Consider the following 27,338-nt stretch of genomic DNA (forward strand, 5'->3'; position numbering starts at 1 on the left):
AAATGATCATTGCACATACTTTCAGAAGACTGTTTTGTTAAATATAAGTCGATTACTGTTTATAGAGCAATGGAGGCGCCTAGTTGTTTACTAAATAGTTTTTTAATTGTACCTATTTTACTATCTTGTTTTGTATATTTTGAGTAAGTGAAGTATTATGCATGTTATCAGAGTATGCAATATTTCCAATCGTTTTCTCAAATGATCATTGCACATACTTTCAGAAGAATGTTTTGTTAAATATAAGTCGATTACTGTTTATAGATCAATGGAGGCGCCTAGTTGTTTACTAAATAGTTTTTTAATTGTACCTATTTTACTATCTTGTTTTGTATATTTTGAGTAAGTGAAGTATTATGCATGTTATCAGAATATGCAATATTTCCAATCGTTTTCTCAAATGATCGTTTTCTCAAATGATACTTTCAGAAGAATGTTTTGTTAAATATAAGTCGATTACTGTTTATAGATCAATGGAGGCGCCTAGTTGTTTACTAAATAGTTTTTTAATTGTACCATTTTACTATCTTATGTTGTATATTGTAAGTTAGTGAAGTTTCATGCTTTTGATCAGAATATACAATAATTCCAGTCGTTTTCTTAAATGATCTTTAAACATACTGCCAGAGGAATGTTTTGTTAAATATGAGTCGATTACTGTTTATAGATCAATGGCGGCGCCTGGTTGTTAGCTTAGTAGGATTTAAATTCATATATACCTGAGCAATATTAAAGTTTTAAAGTCTGGTATTATTTTCAATCAATGCCACCCGCTCGCTCCAAAAAAAAGTCGTGTGAAAAGGAAACAATCCATAAAACCATATTTAACGTTTCACGCGCGATTATGTTCAGGGGTTTTTGTTTGTTTGTTTATTTTTTTGTGTTTAAACGTATAATTAATATTTGGTCCTCTCCAATCTCTTACTCTCTTGACCCTCATTCACGGTAATTACCAGGCTCATGTGCCTGCACAAAGTTTTCACATAACTCCCTCCACTGCCCAGTGGAAGGATTAATGTGTCGGAAAATTAGGCAACCAATTAGTGTGCAGTTTGGTGTACGTTGCAAAATGTTGTATTTTTTGTTGCTGCACCCTGGAAATTCTCTCTGGATTGAAGGAAAATTAGTAGAATGAAACTTTTTTGTTTTTGTTTAATTGTTGAAAGCTTGCGAAGTTTTCGGACGAGCGTTTTCAGTTTTTTTTTTAATGGAAACGGTTTGTCCAGCAGCCCCTAATCAGGTTACCGGTGAATTCGCTTTGGTTTCGTGTAGAAAGCATACAGAATTCCCCTTTAGCAACAGGATGGACGCATGCAAAAGCTCTCGCATATTTTTCCATATGCATCATGCGTAACCTAGTTTTTATTTTCGGTACCATGAAATGGGAAGAGAAAACGAAACAAAAAAACATAGCAATGCAAATTTAACTTTTCCTCCGGGCCAATATTTGCACCATAATTTAATTATACCGAAACCCGTTCCCAGGCATGAGGAGTTCGGCCCAGCAATTTCAGTACCGCGAACGAACGAGTGTTTTTTTTCTGTGAAATATTTTGATTCCATATATAATCACGGATATTAATCAAATTCATCGTGCACATCAAACATTACGTGATTACGGCCGAGCAATGGACGCAGCAAGTGAATGTGAGGCGATCGGAGAGTCAATCGATAAAACAAAGAAAAAGGCTCAAAATTGATATTCCACCGGACACAATAAAAATGAGTAAATCGAGTTTCTGTGCTGTCCTCCCGGGCTTCCAGTGTGTAATGAAATTTATCCCACGGCTGGAGTAATAATGATCGATGGAACCATGCTTAAGGATAACCTCATCCATGAAAATGTTACCTCGTTTATTTTCTTTCAATTGTACGCATGGTTTATGGTTGTGCCTTTCGTTACTCGATACTATTTGCATACCTTTCTTTAGGAGGCAAAAAAATGCAAACATATTTGCACAAGCTACTGAACAGTAAATATAAATTGTAATCAATTTCCCAACCGGAGCGCATTCATTTGGGTCGCAGATCGTGAAAGTGGTTCGGAACAAAAAAAGAGTATAATAAAATATGCAGAAAAGTATATAAAATCAACATTTCAACACCCCCTCCCCCACCTTTATTCACCAACGCAAATTGCATCCGACTGGTGATGCATTGAGTGAACAACCATAATACGATTAAGCACCTTCGATTTTATGAGCTAATAAATTCCATTCCCGGCATAATAGCTGACGGGAGTGATGATGATTTTCGAAGCTGTGTGCGAAACAGTGCGAATCAAACAAACGTTAAAACAGAACGTTACCATGCTCGTACTGCAAGCTATAAGCTCGAAACGGGACGACTTAAAACCTGAAGCTCGCGGGTTTTTTTATTTCAACGCGAAATATTTACCCCGTTCGGACATTTCAATAACGCTACCGCAGGAAAAAGAGGACTCGATTCATATTGTTCGATACATTTCTTGTTTATTTGCAACTTAACTTCCGTCTTTACAAAGAGAGCTCAATGGTGTTGTGTCTGTGTGTTGTTACCGTGTGTGGGAGGTTTTTTGTTTGCCCCCTGGCGTTTAATTCGTTCGTACATTTTTTTTACGATACACGAAGGTTCCTCCTCGCCACACCACGTTTCGCTTACTTATATTATGAAAAATATAAAATTAGCTAAATAACCATTTCTCGCACGTACGTGTATGGAGCTGTATCTGCTTTATAATATGTTGTATCATTATTAATATGGTATGCCCCTTGACACTGTACCGAAAAGAGCGGAAAGAAAAATACAATTTCCCATCAGTTAACCGGGCAAAGTGCCATCAATTCGCTTTGTGTTTGTGTGTGTGTGTGTGTGTTTTCCCGTTTGGCACGAAGAATGTTCCTAAGTGCACCCATGCGAATGGTTTATGCTCAGTGATTTTTTCAGTGTTTTTCACATCGTTTGTGTGTGTGTGTGTGTGTGTATTACGTGTTTGATTATTTAAGTGGTTTTGTTTATAAATAGTTTCAGCTTTTTATATAGGTTGTGTTGTTGTTTTGTTTTTTTTCTCTTGTTTTTCTGTTCACTTCGTTTGTTTTTTGTTTTTCTTTCTATGCTACGTAACACATCTGTCATTCTATAGCTCTATTTTTTAGATTCACATGTTTTGTTAGGTTTTTTTTCTCTTATTTGCCTCCCTTTTTTGTTTTGTTCTGTTAAACTTTCTTCACCGTACTAGCGTTTTATTTTTTGGTTTGTAAAACGTTTATTGCTTTTTGTCAATTCTCACGATACTCGTTAGCGCGTCTTTTCCATACTATTCTACACTTCATTTGTGTGTTTTTGTGTGGTTTGTGGGTGCTTGCTTGTGTGTTTTTCCGCTTTCTATCCCTTCATACATTTTTCTTACATGTGGTGTGGTTGTATGTATCACTCCGTGTAAAACAATTGCGTTTGCACAAAACATCGTGTTAATGGGTGATTGCAGGATTGCAATTAGGTAGTAAAATAAATTGTTTTCTGTTCCTCCATTTCTAAGTAGATATATTTTACATTCTTATACTATTTTTATCTTATTCACGTTTCACCCAGCGTATCACGTACCAGCAAGTGTGTGTATGTTTACATCGAAGCGTTGATATTTAAATTTTCGTCTCATCGCTTATCACGCTATTCACAAAGTGTAATGGTTTTAGGAAAGGAAAAGAGAAACAAAACAATAAATGTGTTTCTTTTGAACCCGAAAACATAATCCACTACTACATATAAACCGCTTTTTTTCATTCCTAAAGAGGTTGTTTTGCGGAGGAATACTTTTTTCTTATCAAAATCGTCTTCCTTACGGGTACGAAAAATGATCATATTTTCATCAAAAAAGTTCCATTGCCCGTCTTCCTGTTGTTCCTCTTCCATTTTAGCTGTAATCATTAATATAATGTTTCTGTTTTTGCTTCGCTTGCAAACACTTCTGCTGTGCAGCTTGCCGCCATTGTATCATCGCTACATTAAATTTATACATTTTTTGTTTTGTTTTCCTTCTGCTGCATAGCCTACGCTGCGTTAAGCGCTAACGCCTGGTTTGTTTTTTTTTGGATGGCGGGTTGTTGCTTGCATACTGCCACACCATTACCATTACTGTTCTCATCACCGGCCATCATCGTTTTCTGACGTCACCTGTCACCGCACTTCAATCTTCATTTGTTCATTTCTGTCCGACCGTTCCGTTCCGATCCACCCCCGGAAGGAGAAGGCGTTCATTCATATTTTTATTTTCATCTAAACCTGTACGTCTATGTGCAATTTCGGTTGTGTCTCGCCGTGGAAGATTATCCTTTTTTTGGTTTCCTATTTTTTTTCTCTCTCTAACGCTTCTTTGTCTTCTTCTTGCATCAGAATGCAATCCATCGTTTCTCGGGCTCATGAACCCTGAACAGCAGCTTCCTTAAGCGTTATTTTATTTCAATTCTTTTTTTGTTGCTATCTTGTCTGCCAAAAAGCATAATCCACTTGTACGTATATCTTTGGTTGCGTCCGCTAAAAGGTGAGTTCCGCGCTAGCTGAATGTTCGATTCTGTTCCGCCCTGTTACGCTTTTTGTTTTGCTGATGATGATGCTGATAATGATGATGTATATCTCGTGTGAAGATCGGCGTACCAATGCTCGGTTTGAGGGTTGCTTCACGTCGCGATTAGACTTACCATGTATTTCCGGATTTTCGATCTGGTTGGCAATGATTGGCATTAGGAAAAAAGTGGAAGAAAAAGAAAGGGGATTTTTTTTTTCATTAAACAGGGATTAGTGATGTACATGTAGGCTCATGCGTATTATGAGCAGCATTTCCGATATGGGACGGCTTTGCTGTGAGCAGTATGATCTACGATAAACAGAAGCGTAATGATTCTTTCCAACAAGGGACCTCAAGAACATTAATGTCATTAAAATCTGTCTTTTTTTTATTTCTGGTTAACAAATAATTTTTCATAAACAAAGTAGCTCATAAAGTTCACTTAGACTCCGACAAAACAACCTTCTGCTTGTACTAAATTGTTCAAAATTAAAGTCAAATGTGCGGGGACGTTATTCGTCGTCCGGTGGCAGGATTGTATGCCAAGAAATGGAAGTCGAAAACAACACAACCCGGAAGAACACGGTACCACTGCAGTAACAGCTGGTGCACGACGTACAAAAAAGGGTATTTCGAATCCTTCCGTTCGTCCCTTCGTTCGGAACATGGGTTTTCTTTCTTTCGTTTTTCTCGATGCCCTTGTACTTTTGTTCTTCCGTTCGTTCGGGAGTTCGTGTTGGGATTGGCACCACTTCTTTTTTTTCTTCTCTCGCCCGTCATCCGCACCACGGGTGGGAGAATGCTAAATCGAAATTAAATTATCATTCTCTCCGTTCGGCGTGGCGTTTTCCATCGCCTTCGGTGTGTCTTTTTTTTTAATGCTGGCATCCGGCAGGTGCTGTCGGGTTTTTTTTCTTGCCTCCCTGTGTTGGCTTTAAATGGGAAGTGTTTTTTTCCTCGTTCTTTTTCACTTTTCACAGTCTTGTCTTGTCTTGTGTGAGTGCGCACCAAGGGAGGTATCGTTTTTTTTTGGCTCTGCCGATACTATCGCCATTTGCCATCATCAGCATATTCAACAGTGGCAATGAATTTCTGTACCGCAGCAACGTCATCGGATTCGGGCACGGCTGGAGCAAAGATCGAACACGTGGAATCAAAGCGTTTTCGAAAATCGATCGATCGATGCGGTTGTGGCCTTAAGTCAATATTGGACCATTTGTGGGAAGAGGGAGATTGTGTGTGTTTTTTTGTTCTGTTCCCTGCTTCTTGTTGGCTACCAACCTTTGAACGGTTGTTTGTTCACCCACAGACCCAATCGAACTGTTCGAGTTCTGCGACAGCGACCCAAAACGGGATGGGCAAATCGCCATTTCATTAACTTCCATCTTGGCACGGCAACCGCCACGGCACGGGATGGTAGTTTTTGAAAGGGTCCTCTTGGATGGCATTAAATTTTCATTATGAAAACTTTGTCCTGTTTCTTTTTTTTCCGATTCGTGCGTTTGTTCCATATGGAGAAACAATATTTGTGGTTCGATTTGTTCATTATTGAGGAATTGTTATTAGAAAAAGGTGAGTTAAATCACAAAGTTTGCTCATTTATTTATGAGATTGTTTGTTTATAAATGTTTGAATGTTTCGCCTGAGATATTTGCCTTGAAGTAGAGATATATCTTTTCGTTATCTTCGCTGTATAATTTCTATGTAGACAGCTAAAGCAGATATTATGGACTGAATCGTCCGGTGCCGCTTTAATGACATTGATCAATCCATTAGAGTCTGTCGAGTTTAATTCATTGCATGACAGTGAGCTCATCGTCTTATACCGATCGCTACCTTTCATTGAAAGCAATTTAAGATTAAATATATCTATCTGGTTTTAATTTCACTTTTTCGATACATTGTTCGTCGAAGTCGAAAATTGTCCATTGCGCACTGTTTACCATCATCATCAAATGCAAAACTAGAGACATCCTTTTTGGCTTCCATTATTTACAGGCAGCAAAATGGGCAGCCCATAATTTATTACCCATCAGAGAGTAAAGATTTATATCATAAAGCATTTTCTTTACGCTAAACGGAAGCCTTCCGGGAAGTGCTGAGCTAATTCTTATCCTGGTTCCGGCGAGAGGCATGCTTGTTTTTTTTTGTTTCCCACAGTGAAAACCTCGGCCGAAACCGATCCATATGAAAATCGGCAAGATGGCGCAATACTATGCGTTCCGGTTCCGGTTGCTTTGCGCGTAGCCGATTGACAGGAAATGGGCATCGGACTCATCGAAGTGCGTCCGTTGCGTCTTATTATCCATCCGATAGCAGCGGCCAGGGATGGATCCGGAACCGTTGGGGATGGGGTCGGTTTTTTTTTGTTGCTTATCTCGTTCACTGAAAGCAGCTTGTCCGCTCATTTCCGGCCGTGAAGAAGACCATTTTGCGATGAGCGACACGCACAAAAAAAGGGAAATGGATACCGAAATAAGAAACGAACGAAAAAAAAAAATGTAGCGAGAAAATTCTCAACTCCGGTAGGCTCATCAGAAGCAAACGAGACCGATGCCAGAAATCGAACGGCAAAATGATATAAATAATTCAAACGATGTCTTTTCCAACCGAATGAGCCGTTTTCGGCGAAAATGGACTTCCCCGGACTGGATGGCCCGGTACCGAACGTTCGCGCGCTCAAAACGAAGACAAACGATGTATAAAAATGGTGCCCAGGTCGAAAGGGAAAGAGTGGGGCAACGTAAAAGCACAACCAAAAAAAAAAGAGGACAAACAAGTGCCGCTGAAACAAAGACGGACAGTGGGATTTAGATACGTCAAATCGATTCTCCCATGTTCTGCCCCCTGTGGGATGGTGGATGCTGCCCCAACGGTTACGGCTACCCCCGGGGATATCGATTGGTTTACTGGCACGTTACCACGGTGATGATACCACGTGGCAAATGGCGACCGGATGTGTGGCAACGGGAGCAAAATAAAAAAGAAACAAACAAAAATGCTACCCCTGGTAACGATGGTAACACACCGGCCACTTGGGTTGCCTGGTGGTGGGCTTTTTGGTGTTTCCTATTGCCCGCCATTTGTTCCATCTCTAATGAGCAGCAGCAGCCAGATCAGTTCGCACGTGTGCCACGTTACAGGTCAAGCCATCGTTTCGATTGTCGTTTCGGCAAGCGGCGGAAAATTGATCCCGAAACGGAAGTTTTCGGGGGTGAATACCAAGGTGCGATTGGTGGCTAGCAGCACCAACTTCCTACCAAAAACGTGTGCCTTGTACGTACTTATTCGGGTTAAGGTTAGCGATCGATTCGGTCGATGTGTGCCGATGATGTGTTATTGAATTAGAGCGATACTAATTTGCGCAATAGGCTGCTGATAGTTGCGTGCCCGAGCGTTCGGCGAACCGTTTCCGTACCGGGCAACTCCGGTGTTCCAGAAATTCGAAATGATCTTCGAAATGATTGCGTTCGTGTTGTTCGAGCAGAGCATAAGGCAGGAAACGGAACTAATGGGAAGACAATTACCCAATGGGTAGGCCAAGTGTTGGAAGTGTTAGAGGGTTGCTTATCTAGTGATTATGATTCTTTGAGGGTTATCACGAAATAAACATCGCACTAGGAAGTAATTATTTCCTCTTCATATTGCTATCCCATTACCCATTCCCGGGTGCTCATTAACAAAGAGATTACGATTTTATTATTGGTGATTAGTGAGTTCAACATTTTTTTTTCGAATAGCTCCACACTTTAGTTGCTCAACGTAAATTTACCGAAATCTTTGGTAAAGATTTGTTGTCTAGCGCCAATTATGCTTCGCATTCTAATAAAAAAAGCTCTTATGTATCGTGCATTGCATACGTAAAGGCGCAAACATGTTATTGCCTTTTTGTGGAGCATTCTTTCTATTTTTAACAAAAAAAAAAACATTTCCCGTAGATTTCCAAAAACGGAAACCCTCAAAACTGCACCACGAAAAATTCATCAAAAACATCACACAAGAAAGTAAGCGAAAAAAAGTGGCAGCAGCCAACTAACTTCCGCACAGGGGCTTAACAACCACAAATCAAAAGATTATCCTACCCAACTACCGGACAACTAACAAAGCGGTTTGCTGGAAATGAAGTTTTGCCTGCCCGTTGAACATCTGTATAAATTACTTTCCATTCAAATAAGGCTCAGATTTTACCATTCTTCCACTACCGTTTGCTTCCCCTTTCCTTACTGCTTTGTGCGTTTGGACTGTGTGTGTGTTCAGCCTGTTCTTAGGCTTTGGCGGAAGCCGAACATTTTTTGCACCGGTGTGAAAAGAAAAGAAATGCTTTTCAGTTCAGTGGAATAAACCCAAATCTTTTCCTTTTTTTGTTGTAAAGTTAGATTTCCATTTTTTTCACCCTGTTTTTCATGGTGCAAACGAACAAAAAAAAACCACGCAAAATTCAATCGACCCGAGCAGGATGGGGATATGGTTGGGCACCATTGGGTGGAAAGCCGCCAGGTGGCGATGAAACAAATTTCCGTTCGCTTTCATTTCCTGCACACCGTTAGTAGTTCATAATAAGAAGCGAAGCGCACACCATTGCCGCATAGTAATCTTTTGCTTGTGGTCCGTTTTTTTTTGTCTCCCTCGCTTCTTCCCAGGTGCGACAGTGCGTGCCGTGCCCGGGCGACTTCGGCGGGATGGTAGTTGATGGGGTGGTGCCACAAGACGTGACAGTGAAATGCGAAAAAGCGAGTAAATAAAAGATACATCTAAGTCGTTACATATTTATTAAGATGTAAGGGCACGGTAGGTGAGGTGGGCGAAGATGTGGCCAGCGCATTAACACAGCAACCCGAACAGGACACACAGTCATCCTCGGCTGGGTCCATTTGCCGGAAGATTTATCGTCATACGGGTGGGTAGCGCACCGTCGCCTACTTATTAGGTCGGCTGTCGGGTGCGGTTCAGCGAAAGTCACAATGTTCCAGATGAGTTCCGAGAACTGTTGGCGACCGCTAGTAAGCTTTTGTGCCTGCCCGGGACTCACGTCTCCCTTTATTTTTTTGTTGCTGCTGCTGCTGCTGCGACCCAATAACTCAAAACGAGCGTACAATATGTTTGCGTTTCGCCTGTCGAGCAGCCGGTTCTGGGACGGTTCGCTTACAGGACAGGATGTTTCCTTTCAGCACAAATATGCTATTCATCTCGCATACGGCCGTATGGTTAAGTATGTGACAATGGCGGACGTATTTCCATCATGTCATAAAGCACTTGTTTGAAAGATGCGATTCATGCCTGTTCGCCCCATGGTGCCGAAGATTATCGACCATGACCAAGTGGACAATACATTCTATTAGCAATGCAATTAATGTAATATTATTATCTTGTTTGGGTTTAATTCTTCATTCATTTAACCCTAGTAGTTGTACAATTAGCACGTGAGGAATACGTCCCTCCTTAGTTGTTAGATAGCTGGAACTTTGGTATATTGTTAAATATCTGCCATATAAGGTGATTTAACTTGAGGAAATTTACAGATAATTGTCTCAACATAAAGTACATGACAAGTAAGAATTGTTCTGAACGTATAAGGATCCTAACGAGATGCCAGAAACTGAATAATTTAAAGGCTTTGCTAATACAGGGTGTCTCCGAAAGTATAAGCACGATTTCTAAATGACGTATCTAGTAAACGGATGACGTAAAACAGCTGATATGCTTGATTGTTTACATTCAGAGCTACTAGCTAGTGCATTTAAACATTTTTTTTCAATAGCGTCTGTTGACATCCAGGAGGAGTTCAGCTTCGAGGATGCGCCGAAAAGTGGCCAAATTCCTGGTCCTGTCGATCAGCGGTTGGACCGGGACATAGCAAAAGCGTTCATCAAAGAAAGGAAAGTTCTTTTCGCGATGAGGCTCAATAACTGGGCATATCAAACAGTAACATCCAACGTGCCAAGGCAAGATTGAGTTTAAAAACGTATAAAAAACAAAAAAAAACAGAAATGGAGTACAAAACAGGCCGCTTGCGTTAAATATCGGGCTCGGAAGCTGTACGACAAGCTGCTGCGTCGCCAATCCTCATGCATCGTGATGGACGATGAGTCGTACGTAAATTTTGACTACAAAACTCTTCCGGCGAGTCAATATTACACCGTGCCTGAAAGCTAGGACGTCGAAGAAGCCGACAAATCTAAATTTCTCGAAAAATTCGGAAAAATAGGCGATGCTGTGACAAGCCATTTGCGAATGCGGTATGATGTCCGAACCGTTTAGTGACAACGGAGACGATGAGGACCGATCCCGACATCCGGGAGTGTTTGAATCGACATTTGCAGCCAATGATTCGAAAACATGCTGGTCCAGTGTTGTTTTGGTCAGGTTTGGCCCCTGTCCACTGTGCCAAAGACACGATCGCATAGTATGAAGAACATGAGGTAAGGTACGTGCCGAAGGAAATGAATCCCCCGAACTGCCCTGAAGCCAGACCGATTGAGTTATTTTGGACGCTAACCATGGCACAATTGAACAGCATTTTAAATGCTGCGGAGGACATCAACAGATTCCAAAAAGACTGGAAGAAAGTGTCGAAAATCCTTTGGGACAAGTCTGTGCTGAACCTCATGGGAGGCGTCCGATCAAAAGTTCCAGTCTTTGGCATACCATTTATTTTCTTTTTTGGAAATGATACAGAACACTCCACAAAGTCTATTTATCCAATAAACATAAAGTTTCTGGAACCGGTTGTTTTTTTTTTGTCTAACTTTTAAATCGTGCTTATACTTTCGGGGGCACCCTGTAGTGTTGTCTATATGTAGATGAACAGTAAAGATAGGAACCCCGGCAGATTGAGCTTCAAATCCCCAAACGACAAGATAAAACACTACCGGGCAGAAAATATTTGAAAGTTTTATTTTATCCTAAGTCTAATGGAACGTCATGGAAAGTATTGAGGTCATTTACCTGATAGGAGGTACTGAAGGGCCTGAATGGTTAGGTTTAATGGTAGTTAAGGTTTTACGCTTCTATTTACTAAGTATTTTGAAAGCAATCACATATCTGTTGTAATGTAATGTCCATAACTTACCGGCTGGGGAACTTCAGACGGCACTTTCGAACTCCAGCAGGGGCGTTACGCTGCTGGTACTTCGTCGTCCAGTGCAGTAGCCCCGGTGACGTCGGCCGGTCTAGAGTCATACGAAAACGATGTGTGGACGGGAGAGAGTTCGCTTTTGTTGTTGGTGTTGCTGCTGCTGCTGCTGGTGTTGATGTTGATGCTGGTAGTAGTCGAGCGATTCGTAATGATCGGTAGGTGCTTGCCCATTGCCAGTGCTCAGATCTCGGCCAGTTGCCGCGACGCTACCATACTTGAGGTCCTCCTTGACCGGCAGTGGTAACTCCCAGGGTGCCCGTAACGTCCGATACTCATGTACCAGCGATTGCTGCTGCGCTAGGTAACGCTCCAGCTCGAGCTTGTCCACCTTCTGCGGATGGGGCACGATCAGCTCCGTAACACCGGACCGGCGCCGTGGATCATCGTCATCGGCAAGCAGCTGCTTGCGTCGTCTAGATAACCGCAGCACGTACAGCACACTCGCACCGGTCGCGAGCACTAGCAGTATGCTGAGCACCGCACTGATGACGGTCACAAGATGCGTCGGACAGTCGATGTCACTCTCCGTCATGGCGCGCAGCAGGTGTCGCGTTCTGCGACCGTCCTCATACCGATCGCACCCGATCTCGTCTCGATCGACGTACAGCGGACCGTCATGATGCGTACGGGCCAGTAGCGTCTCCTCCTCCTGCTGTACGGCGGTCGGCTGTGCGGCAGTAATGAGGGCAGCAGCGGCCGCCGCTGCCGGCACAATCAACCGAAAGTCGGCCTCGTGCAGTCCGTATCCGGTCGTGAGCCGCCACAGCCACAGGAGCGAGCAATTGCACACGAGCGGATTGCCGCCCAGCTCGAGCCGATGCAACCGGTCGAGCGGAAAGTGTACGGCATCGAGACGGATTAGCGCGTTGCGCCGCATCGAAACCTCAACCAGATTCGGATTGCTGTGAAACAGTCGCAGCGGTAAGCTCGCAAATGATGGATTATCGTCCAGGGTGAGAATCCGCAGGTTCGCATTGTCCACGAACGTCCTGTAGGGGGAGAGAAGGGGACCGAAACCGGTTAAGTTAGGTGCCCGGGGTTTGCATCCGGTAGGTGCTGGTAGGTGATTTATTGTCGCCTCCCAGTCCGGAGGCTGGGTGGAATATTTGGGTCAATCCGGCCGGTACGTCCCGGCCCTGACACAAATGAAGATGTACGATTGTTCGGCTGTCGGGGTTGAGCGTTTTGCGATCTAATCACTTTCAGAAACGTGCCACACTTGATGGACTGTGGTTTTAGCAAGTGCCTTTTGCAAACCGAGAATGGCCGGGCTGAGTACGAATCGGCTGCGTGGCAAAAGTTTTCTCGAGATTAAGCAAGGCAGATGAAATTGTGTTTCCATGTTCGAGGTACGTTATCCCTAAGGAAGATTTATTTACGTACGGTGCGTGCAATAAATGTTAGACATATGGGTGTAGTATCATCGATCGATCCATCGTTATATTTTTTAATGAAGGCAGACAGTGTTATAGTAAGAGCATCAAACAATATTGATCGATTGAAGTAAAAATACATTTTTTATGAATGTATGTATAGAGGGTACAACATATATATTTGCGTCCTAAAGACTTTAATTGACAAACTGCCAAACAAAACCTAAAAGCCTCTGAAATGCCCTTTCTGTTCCCGTTCTTATTTCCAACGTATGATGCATAGGACACGCCTGCATATGGCAGGGCCAGAAACAGTTCCATCGTACGACGGTGGCATTCGGTTTCAGCAGTGTCTGGCTAAGGCCTGCGGGGACACAGCTGCAATGGGCAATGCGGTACGCTTTTCGTCGGGGCCAATCTGTTCCATTACAGCACCGAACGTGTCACCGTTAAGCCCGGACGGGTATTAATACGGGCTTTTGGCGAACAGTCCTGACAGTCCGACCGGGTCCGTGCTGACGATGGCTACCGCGTGCAAAAGGATGACCCGGGTGTAAATAGTAGCATCGCTGCTGCATCGAGGATTTTAGACAATGTAGTTTTCTGTTCATTCTCTGTTTTTTTTTTGTGCAGCCTCGCAAACACTGGTTTGAGATGGAGGCGTGCATGTCAAGTGTGCTTTCGACGACCATCGAGGGACAAAACTGGCGAAAGATTAGAGCAGTGTGGAACCGTGTGCTGCTCTCGTTAGTAATTGCTGTACAGTGGCGGTCAGTAACATAAAACCACTGCGTATTTTGATATTTGTTGAGAAATTTCCAATTGCACGTAGAATAATCATGCATTGTGTGGTTATATTTAGATTGACGAAGTGGAATGAATTGTTTTATGCAATAATAAAAATGTTTTTTTTAAGAATTGCTTTTATTTAAGAATTAAACGCATAAAATATGACTAAAATAAGCTATTTTGGACAAATGATTTTTGCATTGCTGTATGCATCACCACTTTTGAATAATTTGTCAGAGTTTCGACATACAGGCAGTCCCCAAGATGCGCAATTATAGTGGACCGCTATAAACCGGGAAAATCCGCGTAAATCGAATTCCGGTGAAATTTCATTTATACTTTGAAGTCACAGAGTCGACTTCCTACTCTGGACTTAATTTATTCACCGAATCAGGCGATTTTGAGAAAGAATGCTTTAAAATAAGTTACTAATATTTTTTTTTGTGACAAAAAAGGAATTTTCGACCAATTTTCATCTTTTTGCTTAGATTTTGTGCTATAAACTAGCTCATCTGTCAAATTTCCAAAAACCGCGTACCTCCGAATCCGCGTATAAGAGGTGCCGCGTATCTCGGGGACTGCCTGTATTCTCATTGGAGGGTTTCCATTACATCGTTCTTTACTCAAAATTTGATAATTTATTTAAACTATAAAAATTTAAAAAAAAAATAGTAATCAAGTTTAACAGCAAGTAAGACGTAAATTCGATCATATTTTGCGTCAAACTGGCAGTGGGAATAAAACAAAGACACGATTTAAGTTTGCACAGTTTTAATAAAAAATAAACTGATTCGACTACTTCAATCTAGAAGAGCAACTAGTTCGTAAATATTCGATAAAAATTGTAACCGAAATTTGTGCCTGCGTTATTCTACTGACCACCACTGTAATGCATTGAAATAATGAAATAATCTACTCTATGGAATACAATTGTATTAATTCGAAGTCTTCTGTTGTTAGTGAAATAAGAAATAAATTAAAACAATATTAATATAATAGTAAAACAATATGTTTTACATAAAATCAAATTGCAAGTGTGCGCATATCTTCCCTTCCTTAGTGAGTTAATTAATTAAATAAAGTTTAATTAATCATCCGTGTCAACGCCATTTTTTGGGCTGTTGATTTGTGGTAAACAAAAGTTACACACCAACCTAACCGAGCAAACAAAATGAATAAACCGTAAACATTCGCTCCATTTGTGACCATGGCTGTGGATCGATACGGTAGCAGAAGAAAAAAAAAACGAAGGCACGGTGCGGTATCTGTTCGGTGCAGATAAAGCAAAACACGCACGATGACACAGGAACGCACATTTCGAGGCTATGCTTCCGGACAAAACACCTCAATCTGTGTCGCTACCGTTACCAGGGCACTGTTGCTTATCGTCTGCCCGTTCGTTCCCATGACAATGTAACGGGCAGGATCTCGTACCGCTCGTTACAGGCTTCCATTGAGTGGATCTTCCCAAAAGTGGATGCAACCGTGTGTTGTGTGCTTTCTTTTTCCTGTACGATGCGGATGTACCATGTCACGCCCGGGGGTGTGGGTGGGTGGTGGGGTGGGGTGGTGCTTTTGGGTAGTTACAACCGGGGACATCCACTCATCAACGTCAGCGTGTGACAGTGGAGATTAAAATCTTCTTCCTTCGTAAACCGTATGCGTACGTCATCGTTGCGCCCACCATCGTCTTGGTCGGCTTTGTTCTTCGGGAGTGCGTGAGGAGGAACTCGGTTCCCCGGGTGGGTGTTGTAATTTAATGAAAGTGACTTTTGTGTGTCCCATCCGCCGACGGTTCGCCTAGGGTGATTGCGTTTCCCTTTCGGTCCCGTTTGGTGACGGTTGGCTGTGGAAAAAGTGTCTGTTGTGGGCATGATAATGCGACCCACAAAAGCCTCCAGGGAATGTTTCGGGAGTGCGTAACGGGTGCTGGGGCCCGTTCGGCTCTGTGTGTATGAGAATGTAATTAAAATTCAACCCCCGAACGAAACGTTACATCTTCATTTGCTCGAATCGCATACAGATTCCGGACAGTGACCGGTGGCGGTTTGCTTCGGCCACACTACTTACCTCGCATCGATGCGCTGCAGCCGATCCAGCCGGTTGAGGTGAAGCTGCTGCAGCTGGAACAGGTTCAGAAACGCCACCGCCGGTAGACTTTCGAAGTAGTTGCCGCTCAGCGATAAATATGTTAAATTACACAATTTTGATAATTGCAGTGTTGGCACAACCTGTGAACGGAAAACCGGAGGTCAGATACAGCAACTCACTGCAAAGGATGCGGCATACGAATGCACATGCACGACGATGGTGGGTTTGCCCGGGAGTGAAATCACTCATTCTATAAATTATTAATTAATTAAACATTCAGCTGGAAGCTGGCGTTTCGCGCACGATATGCAGTGTTGTGTGCTTTTGGTCTCGCCGGTAATGGTTGACAAGGTCGACTAGGCCCTCTAGGCCCCGCAAAACCCGCCAACGTTCGTCCGGAGGAACGGACGCACACCCGATACACATAACCCTAACCACAGCCGATGCGACGCAATGACTTTGGCCAGCAAATGTATTGTTGCTGTTGCGGCACAGCGAAACATTACCGGGGTTTTGCGGGAAACCGTACCCGGGGTCACACCGGGGGGGGGGGGGGGGGGGGGGGGGGAGCTTTTCGCGATCTCGAAACCGGGCCCCGGGTTTTTGTCCCATGCCAAAACAACAACATCATCATCATCGCCATCACCATTCAGCGGCAGCATTCTAGCCTTCCGGCCATTGACCGCGCACGGTGCGGAGTAATTATTCGAGAATGATTTATGTAAATTGTATGAGTTTGCATATTTTATGTGCGAGTGCGAACGATAGAGCGAATCCGGACCGGATTCGCTTTGTTGCGGTATGTTCCGCGCGAACCTTTGAAGGGCACCGGGAAAGGGGTGGGGGGAGGGGTGGGGTGGAGGTGCGGGAGGGGCCAAACTAACGGCGGTTTCCGGCGGTGGATCAACGGATGGATTTGGTCGGATGAGAAGGAGAGTTTATGGTGATTTGGTTGTCCCACCAGGCAACGGCATTCAATAGAATGACCAGAATGTGGTGTCAGACCGCGTGCACGGACAATGCAATGTTCGATGTACCGGCCGGGGAAGGAGGGATTGGCATGGCCGAAACTGATACGGAGCGGGATACGGAGTGGACAATGTAGTATCGGAATGAAATATTAATCGTCGCAAACGTGTGCCTTAAAAGGCAAGTCAAGATTTCGTGTCTATGGGTGATTTTTGTTTCTTAGGCAGTGGTCTAATATAGTTGCGGAGAAACATGTTGCTGGCAACAATGTATGCATTGGACAGCTTCAACAACATTCGTTGTTGACCAAATTCAATTCGTACCATTTTTTTCTGGTAACACCGCTATCAATATTCACCTTGGCAAAAGGTTTGAAGTTTCTCTTCTTAATGCCAATAGCAAAGTCCGTGTAGGATACTGGGCGATGCATAGCCCAGATCTAGTTCACCATTTTGAGCTTGATTTTGACATTTGGACGGAAAAGTGTTACAAAAACTAAGCAACGAAATTACCACAATACGTAGCAACTGTGGCAGATTGAACTACTTAAAAGTCCTGAGAATAATGGTAGTTGGGGAGGCACCAGTAGAGGGAGGCTTACCGACCCTCAGCGCTTCCTTTTCTCTCTTATCTCACACAAGCAGAGGTAAATGCAAACACTTTATACTATAACGTTCTTAGCAGTTACGTTTGAATCCCTAAATGACCGTTTATTCCGCTCTTCAGAAGATCTCTGCCTATCAACTTCTTTGTATGGACGATAAACGTTATTACAATTACAATTTATATGTAAACAATTTTTCAAACAACTGTCAAAAAAATTTTTACGGCTTCTTGTCATTTTACTCAATATGCATTGACTTGTATCCTATACTATTGCCATTACGGTTTTAATGATTTACAGTCCAAGTATAACTGTGGTCCTCGCCGTGCTTGACAAATAAAAAACCGGGTTTGACGTTTGATGAATTGAAGACGTCAAATATATTGAATGTTACCGATGAACATTCATATACAACATCAACATTAAGTATGTTGCGATGCTTTGTTGTGCTCGCAACTGTACTAGACCACGCCCTTAGTCAGAGAATATTAAAGCAAAAGAAAGATTTTTGGCTTTGTGTACAAAAGAGTATCAAAAGTAGAATCGTATTACGTTTTTATGATACAATTCATGGCTTGCAAGATTGACCCAAGAAACCTCAGCCGGATGTGTTCACAGGCGTTCTTTGAAAGCTATATTTATGACTCGTGACATTTTTTTTTTTTTGCGCGAAATTGATAATGAGAATCTGTTGAAAGTCGAATCGTCGCCAGATGTTACCGTATAAAAGAGGGATGAACTCGTAGCGAAGTCACACTGTTTGGTGAGCGTTACCAAAGTCTCGTTCTACTTGTCAGTTCAGAATGAGCGTCTGGAGAGTGGTCTTGCTCAATGTTTGGATGCTGTGCTCCTCAACGATAGTCAGTGGTAATGAAGTGATCGCCCAGAATTCGTCAATCACCGGCTATGGATACGAAGTGTTATCGGCCAAGTTGGAATATCTGCAGCACAAGCTGATCGAGATGGATTTCACGCTGAAGGAGGATCGAGAGTCAACCAGCCAGCAGATTGCACACCAGACAACCCTCTCCGATGGAATGCTGTTTGCATTGAACCAACTTGGTCAAACGCTGGGCCACAACCTTACAGCGTTGCAGACTCAGTCGAATAAAATACTCTCGCAGCAGGTGGCTTGCGCCAGCCACGAGCAGATGAGAAAGGAGATCCTAACGATCGCACCCAAGGAATCGCCACTTATCCGGACCTCGTTCAGTGGAGCAGGTTTGGGTCGGCTAGGCAACGCATTTCGATCGTGTAAGGAAGAACCAACGAAGCGAACGGGCAAATACTTCATCCAACCAACCATGAACGACGAACCTTTCGCGGCCTACTGCGAGCAGACTCGGTTCGGTGGTGGGTGGCTCGTGGTCCAATTGCGCTTCGATGGATTGTTGGACTTCCATCGCGACTGGACCGAATATCGGGAAGGCTTCGGAAGCATCGATCGTGAGTTCTGGATCGGTTTGGAACGTCTGCATCGGTTGACGTCGGAACGACCTCACGAGCTGATGGTGGAGGTGGAAGATTTTGCCGGGAATTATGTGTACGCCCGGTACAAAGTGTTTAAGGTTGGCAGTGAGGAGGATCAATATCCGTTGCAGGACGTGGGCGGCTACTCGGGGACGGGCGGCGACTCATTGGCGTACCACAAGGGTATGAAGTTTACCACGGTCGATCGAGACAATGATCTAAATGCTGATAATAACTGCGCCATATTGTATGATGGAGCTTGGTGGCACAATAATTGTCATTATTCCAATTTAAATGGCCTCTATAAGGAAGGCGAGCATCCACATCATATAAATTGGTATTATTACACGAAGGCTCATCTCGGTTTGGCATACTCGAGAATGATGATTCGTGAAACCAACTAAATTTCGAAGTTATGTTCTTTAACGAATACTGCGTTTGAATCATGGAGGTATCTTGACAGTAATAAAATAAATACAAAATAACTCCTTAATAAGGAGTGCTGCATTCGTATGTCGTATAGACGAGAGATCTTGCTTCTTCAATATTATTGCTTCAGAGCGTACTTACTGTAAGATTATTGTCAACGATGTCGAGCGCCCTGAGTCCGCTAAGCCCATGGAAGGCGCCGTAATCCAGCTCGGTCAGAATGTTGCCGCCAAGTTTGAGCGTACGTAGCTCCCGCAACGCTACAAAGCTATCGTTTGCGATGTATTCCAGCAGATTGACGGACAAATCGAGTAGCTGCAACCGTTGGCCGAGATGCTCGAGATTGCGCTCGTACGGTATCTCCAGCAGCTGGTTGTTTTGGAACGAGAGTACCTCGAGCGAGTAGAGATGTCGCAGCGTGCCCGGCTCCAGGCTGGTGATCGCGTTGCCCGCAAGGTCAAGCTCAATGAGATTGCGCAAATCGTGGAAGGCAGCCGGGTGTATCGTTTCGATACGGTTCCCGCACAGCTTCAGCGTTTGAAGCCGCTGCAGCCCACGGAAGGCGTCCTTCGGGATGGTGGCGATTGCGTTATCGCTGAGATTGAGCGTCCGGAGGGCTTGCTGTGTGTCGAAGTTGCGCGAACCGAGCGCCTCGATGCGGTTGCCGGCGAGATCGAGCACCTCCAGCTTGTAGTAGAAGGTGAGCGTGAAGTGCACGTTGGTGATCCGGTTCGCGGTGAGGTTGATGTAGCGCACGTCCGGATTGAGCTGGATCGGTACCACATCCAGCCCGGCCCCGATGCACCAGGTGCGCACGTTCGGATCACCCTCGCACGTACATATCGATGGGCAGAAGGTGTAAACCTGCTGCAGGAACACTAGTAGCACCAGCGTGGTCGAGTAGATGATGATCCGACAGCTTGTCTTTAGTTTAGCCATCGTGTGGCGCTGTTCGACACGACTTCACTTCACAACACCTGATTCTGTGCGTCAGACGCACGGGGTTTTCGCACTGACACACTCTCCACGGGAGAGAACGGAAGCGGGTAGGCAACGTGTACAAAAACGCTAATTAAATCTACCGTACCGTGGGCACAACCTTGTCTGGCTGGAACGGGTTGATGGATCGACCGGTTCGTAGCTAAAGACGGACCACTTGACCGCGACACAGGACGTCATCGTCGGTTCCCGTATCGATGCTGCTGCTGCTGATGATGATGATGATGGACCGAATCAAAACACTAGCCAATGCATCTTTACCCTTGGGCGAGATTAGTTCTATATGGAAGGAGAAAAAAAACAAGAGACCAAGAATAACGATCGTTAGTAATGAACCATTAGTAGAGAGATCCGAATAAAACTTATTCCGCCCAGCGTGTCCTACACAGCTGTCAGAAGTGCTGTGCTCGCTGTGCTTGCGCGTGTTATCCATTCCGGTGATTAGATATTTAAATTTAACTAATTAATTTTATCAGCTTCAAACCCGAATGGAAACCGTTCGCATTCGGGCGGGGACGGGTGGGTTGACGCATTTCAAGGCGACGGTGACACTTCTGCTCAAGGCTGTTCGTGCCCGAACCAAACGAGAATGGGCATGGGGTTCGGGTTGCAGGCAGCAGCCGCCATCCCGCTTGACTGACAGCACGATTTGACATCTGTTCCGGGGTGCCTGTCACGTCCAGGAAAGGCGGAAGAATGTCGTCCGAGATTGCTTCTTTTATTTCTGGCTCGCTTTTCTCGCTCATTGCACCCGGCTAAAGAGTCATGGGCAACGTCACCATTCGAGTGTGACCCGTAATCGGATTAAACCATTTTAGCCGGAGCGTTGGACGATTAAAGCCAGCAACCGGGTTGGAGGTATGAGTAAAGTGGTTAGGTGGAACGATCTGTTAACTCTGGTAAGAACAGCTGTTCTAAGACCCTTTAAATGTTGACCCTTTTCTTGGGTTTATACGATGAAGTTGCCCTTGCTGTCGGATGTAGCAATATTTTGACAATTTTGAGTTTCTTGATGTCTCAAATGCCTTGGGGCATCGTTCAGACGAGAATGAGCTAACTTTACAGACGAGCTTTGTTTTAAGGTTTTTGATTGAATTCCAGTTGAATGAAACACCATATTGCTTTTAGTGCTAATGCTTTAGTCGAAATAGTTAATTATTACTATTTTCCCTGGATGGTGTCGGTGTCTTGAAAAGACAAAGGCGAAAATAAAACCAAATTTAGTGGCACTGTAAATTCGATTTTTTTATGAGCTCTACACGTCCAAAACCTAAAATTAAATCTCTTCTGTTAACAATACTACCTAGTGTAACAATTGGCGATTGACCAAAACAGTAAAGAATTAACTAACATAAAAGGTTTGGCCCTTTCAGTGTTTGGAGCTGAAAATGTGTCCAAAATTATGTGATTTATACTATAGATGAAGATTTTAATAGATGGAAGCAGTACGGCATGGCCTTTTTTGTTGAATAAAACAGGAGTTGTGAAATCTAATGATCATTCGAGGCCGATGACACGTTTGATGATTATTGATGTATTGATAGGATTAACAATTAGATTTATTAACGCAGAATGAGTTAGTTATTATCGTTAAAACTGTTAAATTATTATTATTAATAATCAATTTCACTAATGAACGCACGCGCACAGAATTTAAGTCACTTATGAATTTTACTATTCAGCTCTGTTGGAACTAGAGATGAGAATAATCACTCTTTTCAATGATTTGAATCAGAGTCAAAGAATGGGTTTAAAGATTTAAAACCTTTACTCACACTTTTGAGATTCATTGAAGAGCATTGCAGTGCATTAATGATTTTATCACTCTTTTGCGTGTATACTTACTCTCACTCTCTGTGCCGACTAGAATCTCACTCAAGAGTGAGTAAAACTGTTTTATCACTCTTTAGATTATAATCACTCTGTAAGAGTGAGTAAAAGAGTAGTAGAACTCTTTTGAGATTAAGATTTGGGGTTAAAGGAGTCATAAAAACTCTTCGTGCTGATTTATACTCATTCACTCTCTCGAAGGTTTCAACTCACTCATTCACTCTTACTCAGCGCGCACATCTCTAGTTGGAACGCTGTTTACAATAGAATCCAACTGTTTACATTTTTTAAACCTCCGACAAGTGATTGTCGGAGGAGTGAATTAGTCCCAAATTAGGATTAAAAATTAGAGATATTGTGCAAATCACTAGTTCTTGAAATAATCAGTAAATACGGAGTGAAAAGGTTTTTTGGTCAGCGAAAGAATAAGCTTGCTATTCGGCTCTAACAGTTAAACCCCAGTTTATATTTCATGAAAGGGTTGTTTATATAATTGAGATTAAATTAAATCACAAATTAATCAAAAAGCTCTTCATAAAGCTTCAAGTTAACTCACTCATTTGTAAGGTAAAAATCATTCGATATGTCCTATATTAGTCGACAGTAGTTCGCTAAACGTGCTGTGAATTTGGTGAGATAGTTTTAATCATTCACTCTGTTCGGGGGTAGTATTCACTTTTTTAAGTTTTTAAACAAAAATTCCGAATGACACTCCACCGAAAGCACTACCATCACTAATAAGAAAAAGGCATTATAAGGCTACATTTAAACTGACCCCAACACAGTAAAGCTTAGAAATTCACGCATAAAAACGCCTTTTGTTTGCTCGCAATTGTACAATGCACATTTTACATCTTTATTAACATTACGTCACAGTATAGTACAAGGAATTCAATTGATATGGTATATAACTCTTCAAATGAGCTCCGCAACAGTGCTCATCCCTTACCCAGCATAGCTTTAAATCACTCAGCTAGAAATTCCCGTCGGCAAGCCAATGTCCCACAACACGTGCTGGTACTGTTCAAAATCGCGATTGAGCCATTCGGAACATCTGCCTACACGTGGCGCAACCTAAAAACGGCCCCAAGGTACTGCAAGTACTTGCAGCATTAAAGCCACACCATCACCAACGGTCACAGCGGGACTATCTGCAGCGTTTTAAGCACGGAGCAGGAATGTGGCGTTTAGCCGTTGACGCTGCCCAGACACGATGCTACCGCGTCACGTAAATAATGTTACGGTGAATTTTTAATAATTTTCCTTTCGGGCAAACGTCGTCTCGTAAAGCAGCGGCTACCAACTGTCGTCTCAGGACTTTCAGGGGGGGCGGGATTTTTGTGTGTGTATGTTTGGGGAAGTTTCGTACGTGATCCGGTGCAATATTTACCACCCGACCCGTCCCGGGAAAGTGCCACCGGGAGCCGCTCCCCAACAAACGTGCAGTTTTGCTGGCACTCCGGTCCGGTGGCCCAAAAGTGACGAAAATACGGCCACAGTGTACGGCGGAGGGCCCAAGGTAGGGGGATGAAAACCGGAAAGAGAATAAAAGGCTTCTGTCACGTTCATGGCCCCCGCTCGCCGCACGGCTTGCTGGCTCGTTGCCGATAGTAACAGAATCCTTAGTGCATCCTTCTGCTGCAACGGCATGACATCAGGTAAACGACTGGTTAGGATGGGAGCCTTCTTCTGTCGACTGTAGCCTGCAAGCTCGGCGCAAGAAATAAAATAAAATGACTGTCTTAAAAGTTGCCACCACTCCTATTTGCCACCGCATCGCAGCACAAACACACACACACCCAGGTGAACGAAATAAACATGGCGAAGCAAAAAACAAAAACGTAAACATATAAGCATGTCCTCCCGTGCACGAGACGGCGAGCAAAACCGCACACGGGCACACAAATAATCAGCCCAGCACAGTAACGGGGTATGCATTGCAGGTGTGCAGATTTTTACATGCCAGGAACGAAACCTGACGAGTGCTTTTGCACTAGCATTTTGCCCGAGACACAGTTGGGTGGTGGTATCCTTTTTTTTATGGTTACTTCAATACCGTCCACAGCGGGGACTCTTCCTGGACCTGGTGGAGAGTGTAGATTATTCATGAATCATTGTTTATTTGAATTTCTTTCACCATCACCTGGGAGCTTCATTGCCGTCTCCACCCTTTTTTTTTGGGGGAGGCGGGATGTAGTAAGATGCATCTGCATTTTCTGCATCCAAGCAGGCGAAGGCAACTGGCGTACGGCTGTTGACTTTACCGTGCGGAAGGATAATGAGACAAGCAATACATTATTCAGCGTTACGACCGGTGGGATCTACCTGGGCGGGCGGGAAGCCACATGAACAAGGATTCCCATTTTTGTTCCCGGGAGGATGGAAAAAGCTGAGGGAAATGAGCTGTAAAGCTCATTTCACGGTCTGAAATGGATGTTCTCTTTGCTGTTTTACAACAGCAATGTATTACTGAGTGTATATTTGAGTGAAAATATTTTTACATATTAATACTATTTGCATGTTTTGCTTTATTATTCCAATTTAAATGGCAGTCTTTTTTCTCATTCTAAAATCTGATTTTTAAGACCATTATTCACATTAAATAGTGGTAGGTAAAGTGATCCTATTTACCTTCAACATGAGTTCCGAAAAAGCGAAGGACAGTTATTTCGGTTGCCGCATATCCTTGCTTCCATATCGTATCGTTGACTTTTTACTCTCCGCCAGGTACGTGTTAATGAATGCGACCGGTTGCCATTACGCTCATTAAAATAACAACGAGAAGATAAGGGGCTCCATACTCGTTGGGACCAGTTTTGGGGGTGATACGGACACGCGTACACACACAGTGTCCCACGCCAGTCGTGACGATCGTGACGAGGATGCGTTACAGCGAGCCGGCATTCGTTTTTTTTGGGATTTACAGCGACGGCGAACCGTCACCGTCGTCCAAAACGACATGGATACGAGTCAAAGTCACACACACACACCGCAATACGTATATATGAACTCAACTTCATCTTTGGTTGCTTCATTAATGGAATGACATCACGCAGCTGGAAGGCAAAACACACACGAAGGTAGCGTCCCTTGAGCAAGAGGGGTGTACGCCAAGACGAGAAGGGTCGTCTGTCGAGTCAAGTTTGAAGCTTGATGCACTGGATAAGAGCGAGAACGACCCCGTAGAATGCACCGGAGGAGTCACTGAAACACGGGAACGCAAGTTTTCTTCCCATTTTTGGAGCGTGACAGAGGTTAAGAGCTGTGTGTGTGTGTGTAAAAAACATTCTTCCCCTCACACCCGCCTGAGAATTCCAGTGCACCATGCTCGGACTCGCACCGAGACGCGGTGGAAAAATATTTACTTTTGTCACTTGCCCTGATGAGGTGGTACTACATGTAGCGTTCCGTTTCCCACCGCGCAACCTCCGGTGGAATTCCGGTTATTCCGGGTGAAGGTTTTGTGTGTCGTTGTCGCTCAAGCTCCGTGCACCATGAGCACGGAAGCTTCATCCATCTTGGTTGTCTCGTTGGAGTCGCGCTCGTGTGCACTCGTTAGCAAAACGCCCCGGAAAGCAACGAGCGACATCTGTCGGGGAGGGTGGTGCTGAAGTTTTGTACGGTGCTCCTTAATTCGTGGTCGGAATCCGGCTGTCCGGGGATCGCTGTGCTTATCCTTTCTTCTCGGGGGCAATAGGGAACCCGTTGGGCGCTAGACCCGGGCGTATGACCGAGACTATTATTTATCCCAAGATGACACGGACGTGAGTGTGATTCATTTCTGCTATTTAAAGTGACATATATTTTGGTGCGGATGTGACTGGTGCCCTCGTCCGCGTGTGGCAACAACACGCTCCGTAGTGTGACAGATGAGTTTGGGCGGGGTTGTTGTGCGCGTGGGTGTAAGAATGTTCCAGGGTAGGCAGGTGCTCTAGAAGACACATCGCCTTAAAGTAATGTTGCATCAGTAGTTTATTTCTGAGTTTAAAATCGTAACAAAGACGTTACTCTGATGGTGAACCTTAGGCATTCTGAATTTATTGCCACAAATATAGTATAAAATAACGATTGTAGGAATACTTTGAATTTAATTATTTTGGGCTTTCTTCAAGGAAACTACTCAAAACATCCCAGGATGCTAATGTGAGCTGATCATTCATATTATTTTTAAATTTGTTTATATACATTTTTTGAAGCGGATCCGAAAAAGGATCACCCAGTTCTGATTATATCTAAATTCAAATCTTCACAATGACGCAGATTTTCATAATGTAAACTTATTTTTTACCAGTTCTGCGAGAGAAAAAGGCCTGTCATTTTAGGTTATCAATAGAGAAAAAACATTGGGGCTGCTCGGTCTTTACACGGGGACGGACCGGTCCAAAATCCCATCCAGACCCGTACGCAGGACTGAGTATCCAGTTACGGGTAAATAAAGTCAGGGAATGTCAGAAATGACAGGCCCATACCTATAGAGGTTGTTGTGCCGATAATGAAGAATTGTACACCAATGTGTACCAATATTCTATCTTTTATCAAGAATACCTTCAATAACTTTGTATTTTTCCTTCTTTTGTTTTTTTCCATTCTTATTCTCTTTATTATTTTTCTTGTTGTTGCGAGAAAGAAGTTATTACTAAATATTATTTTTAACTGTTGTTGAAACTTTTACATATTATTTTTACACACACTTTTACAACTTTTTTACACAACTTTTACAACTTTTACATTTAGCGGCTTTTTCTTTTCTCTTTTTTTAAATCGCGTTTATCGAGAGAAATATGTCTTTCGGTACGAAATTTTCTGTGTTTTATCAGTAAAGAAAAGTTTTTTACATAAAGTTTGGAATTTAAAGTTAGTACATTACGTAACAAATAGTGATACGACGCTTTGTAAGAAAAATCCTAATCTTCAACATTTTTGCAGTTCTCATAAGAGTATTCACGTTCAGTTTCTCCAGTAGTAAATAATTTGCAACATAAATCATGTTCTTTGTTGAAGTTCAATAAAGCTTTAGTAAGTACCGTATTTTAGCGTGTATAACGATCCTCCAGATGAGTTATACAAGATTTTTGGAAAAAAAAGATGTTTTTAACAAATTTATTG

General features: G+C 43.3%; 2 protein-coding genes across 2 annotated transcripts; one reads left to right on the top strand and one right to left on the bottom strand.

The window, feature by feature from the left end:
• Positions 1 to 3,000: 3,000 nt before the first annotated feature.
• LOC128299862 (leucine-rich repeat neuronal protein 3-like) lies at positions 3,001 to 20,342 on the bottom strand. Its single transcript, XM_053035989.1, has 4 exons — positions 19,545 to 20,342; positions 15,911 to 16,071; positions 11,613 to 12,667; positions 3,001 to 4,698 (listed from the first exon to the last, which is right to left on the bottom strand). Exons 1-3 carry the CDS (start codon positions 20,340 to 20,342, stop codon positions 11,719 to 11,721), a joined length of 1,908 nt encoding a protein of 635 aa, XP_052891949.1. The 3' UTR covers positions 3,001 to 4,698; positions 11,613 to 11,718.
• On the top strand, positions 18,305 to 19,378 carry LOC128299659 (fibrinogen C domain-containing protein 1-like). Its single transcript, XM_053035679.1, has one exon. It carries the CDS (start codon positions 18,308 to 18,310, stop codon positions 19,376 to 19,378), a length of 1,071 nt encoding a protein of 356 aa, XP_052891639.1. The 5' UTR covers positions 18,305 to 18,307.
• Positions 20,343 to 27,338: the final 6,996 nt, after the last annotated feature.

This window comes from Anopheles moucheti, chromosome 2 (assembly GCF_943734755.1).
Source record: "Anopheles moucheti chromosome 2, idAnoMoucSN_F20_07, whole genome shotgun sequence".
NCBI classification, from domain to species: domain Eukaryota; kingdom Metazoa; phylum Arthropoda; class Insecta; order Diptera; family Culicidae; genus Anopheles; species Anopheles moucheti.

Excerpts from the sequence above, each read along its gene's own strand:
- LOC128299659 (XM_053035679.1), top strand. The coding sequence starts at position 18,308 with ATGAGCGTCTGGAGAGTGGTCTTGCTCAATGTTTGGATGCTGTGCTCC.
- LOC128299862 (XM_053035989.1), bottom strand. The coding sequence starts at position 20,342 with ATGGCTAAACTAAAGACAAGCTGTCGGATCATCATCTACTCGACCACG. Across the intron at positions 16,072-19,544 it reads TCGTTGACAATAATCTTACA|GTTGTGCCAACACTGCAATT; the intron begins GTAAGTACGCTC and ends TTCCGTTCACAG. Across the intron at positions 12,668-15,910 it reads CTGCAGCGCATCGATGCGAG|GACGTTCGTGGACAATGCGA; the intron begins GTAAGTAGTGTG and ends CTCCCCCTACAG.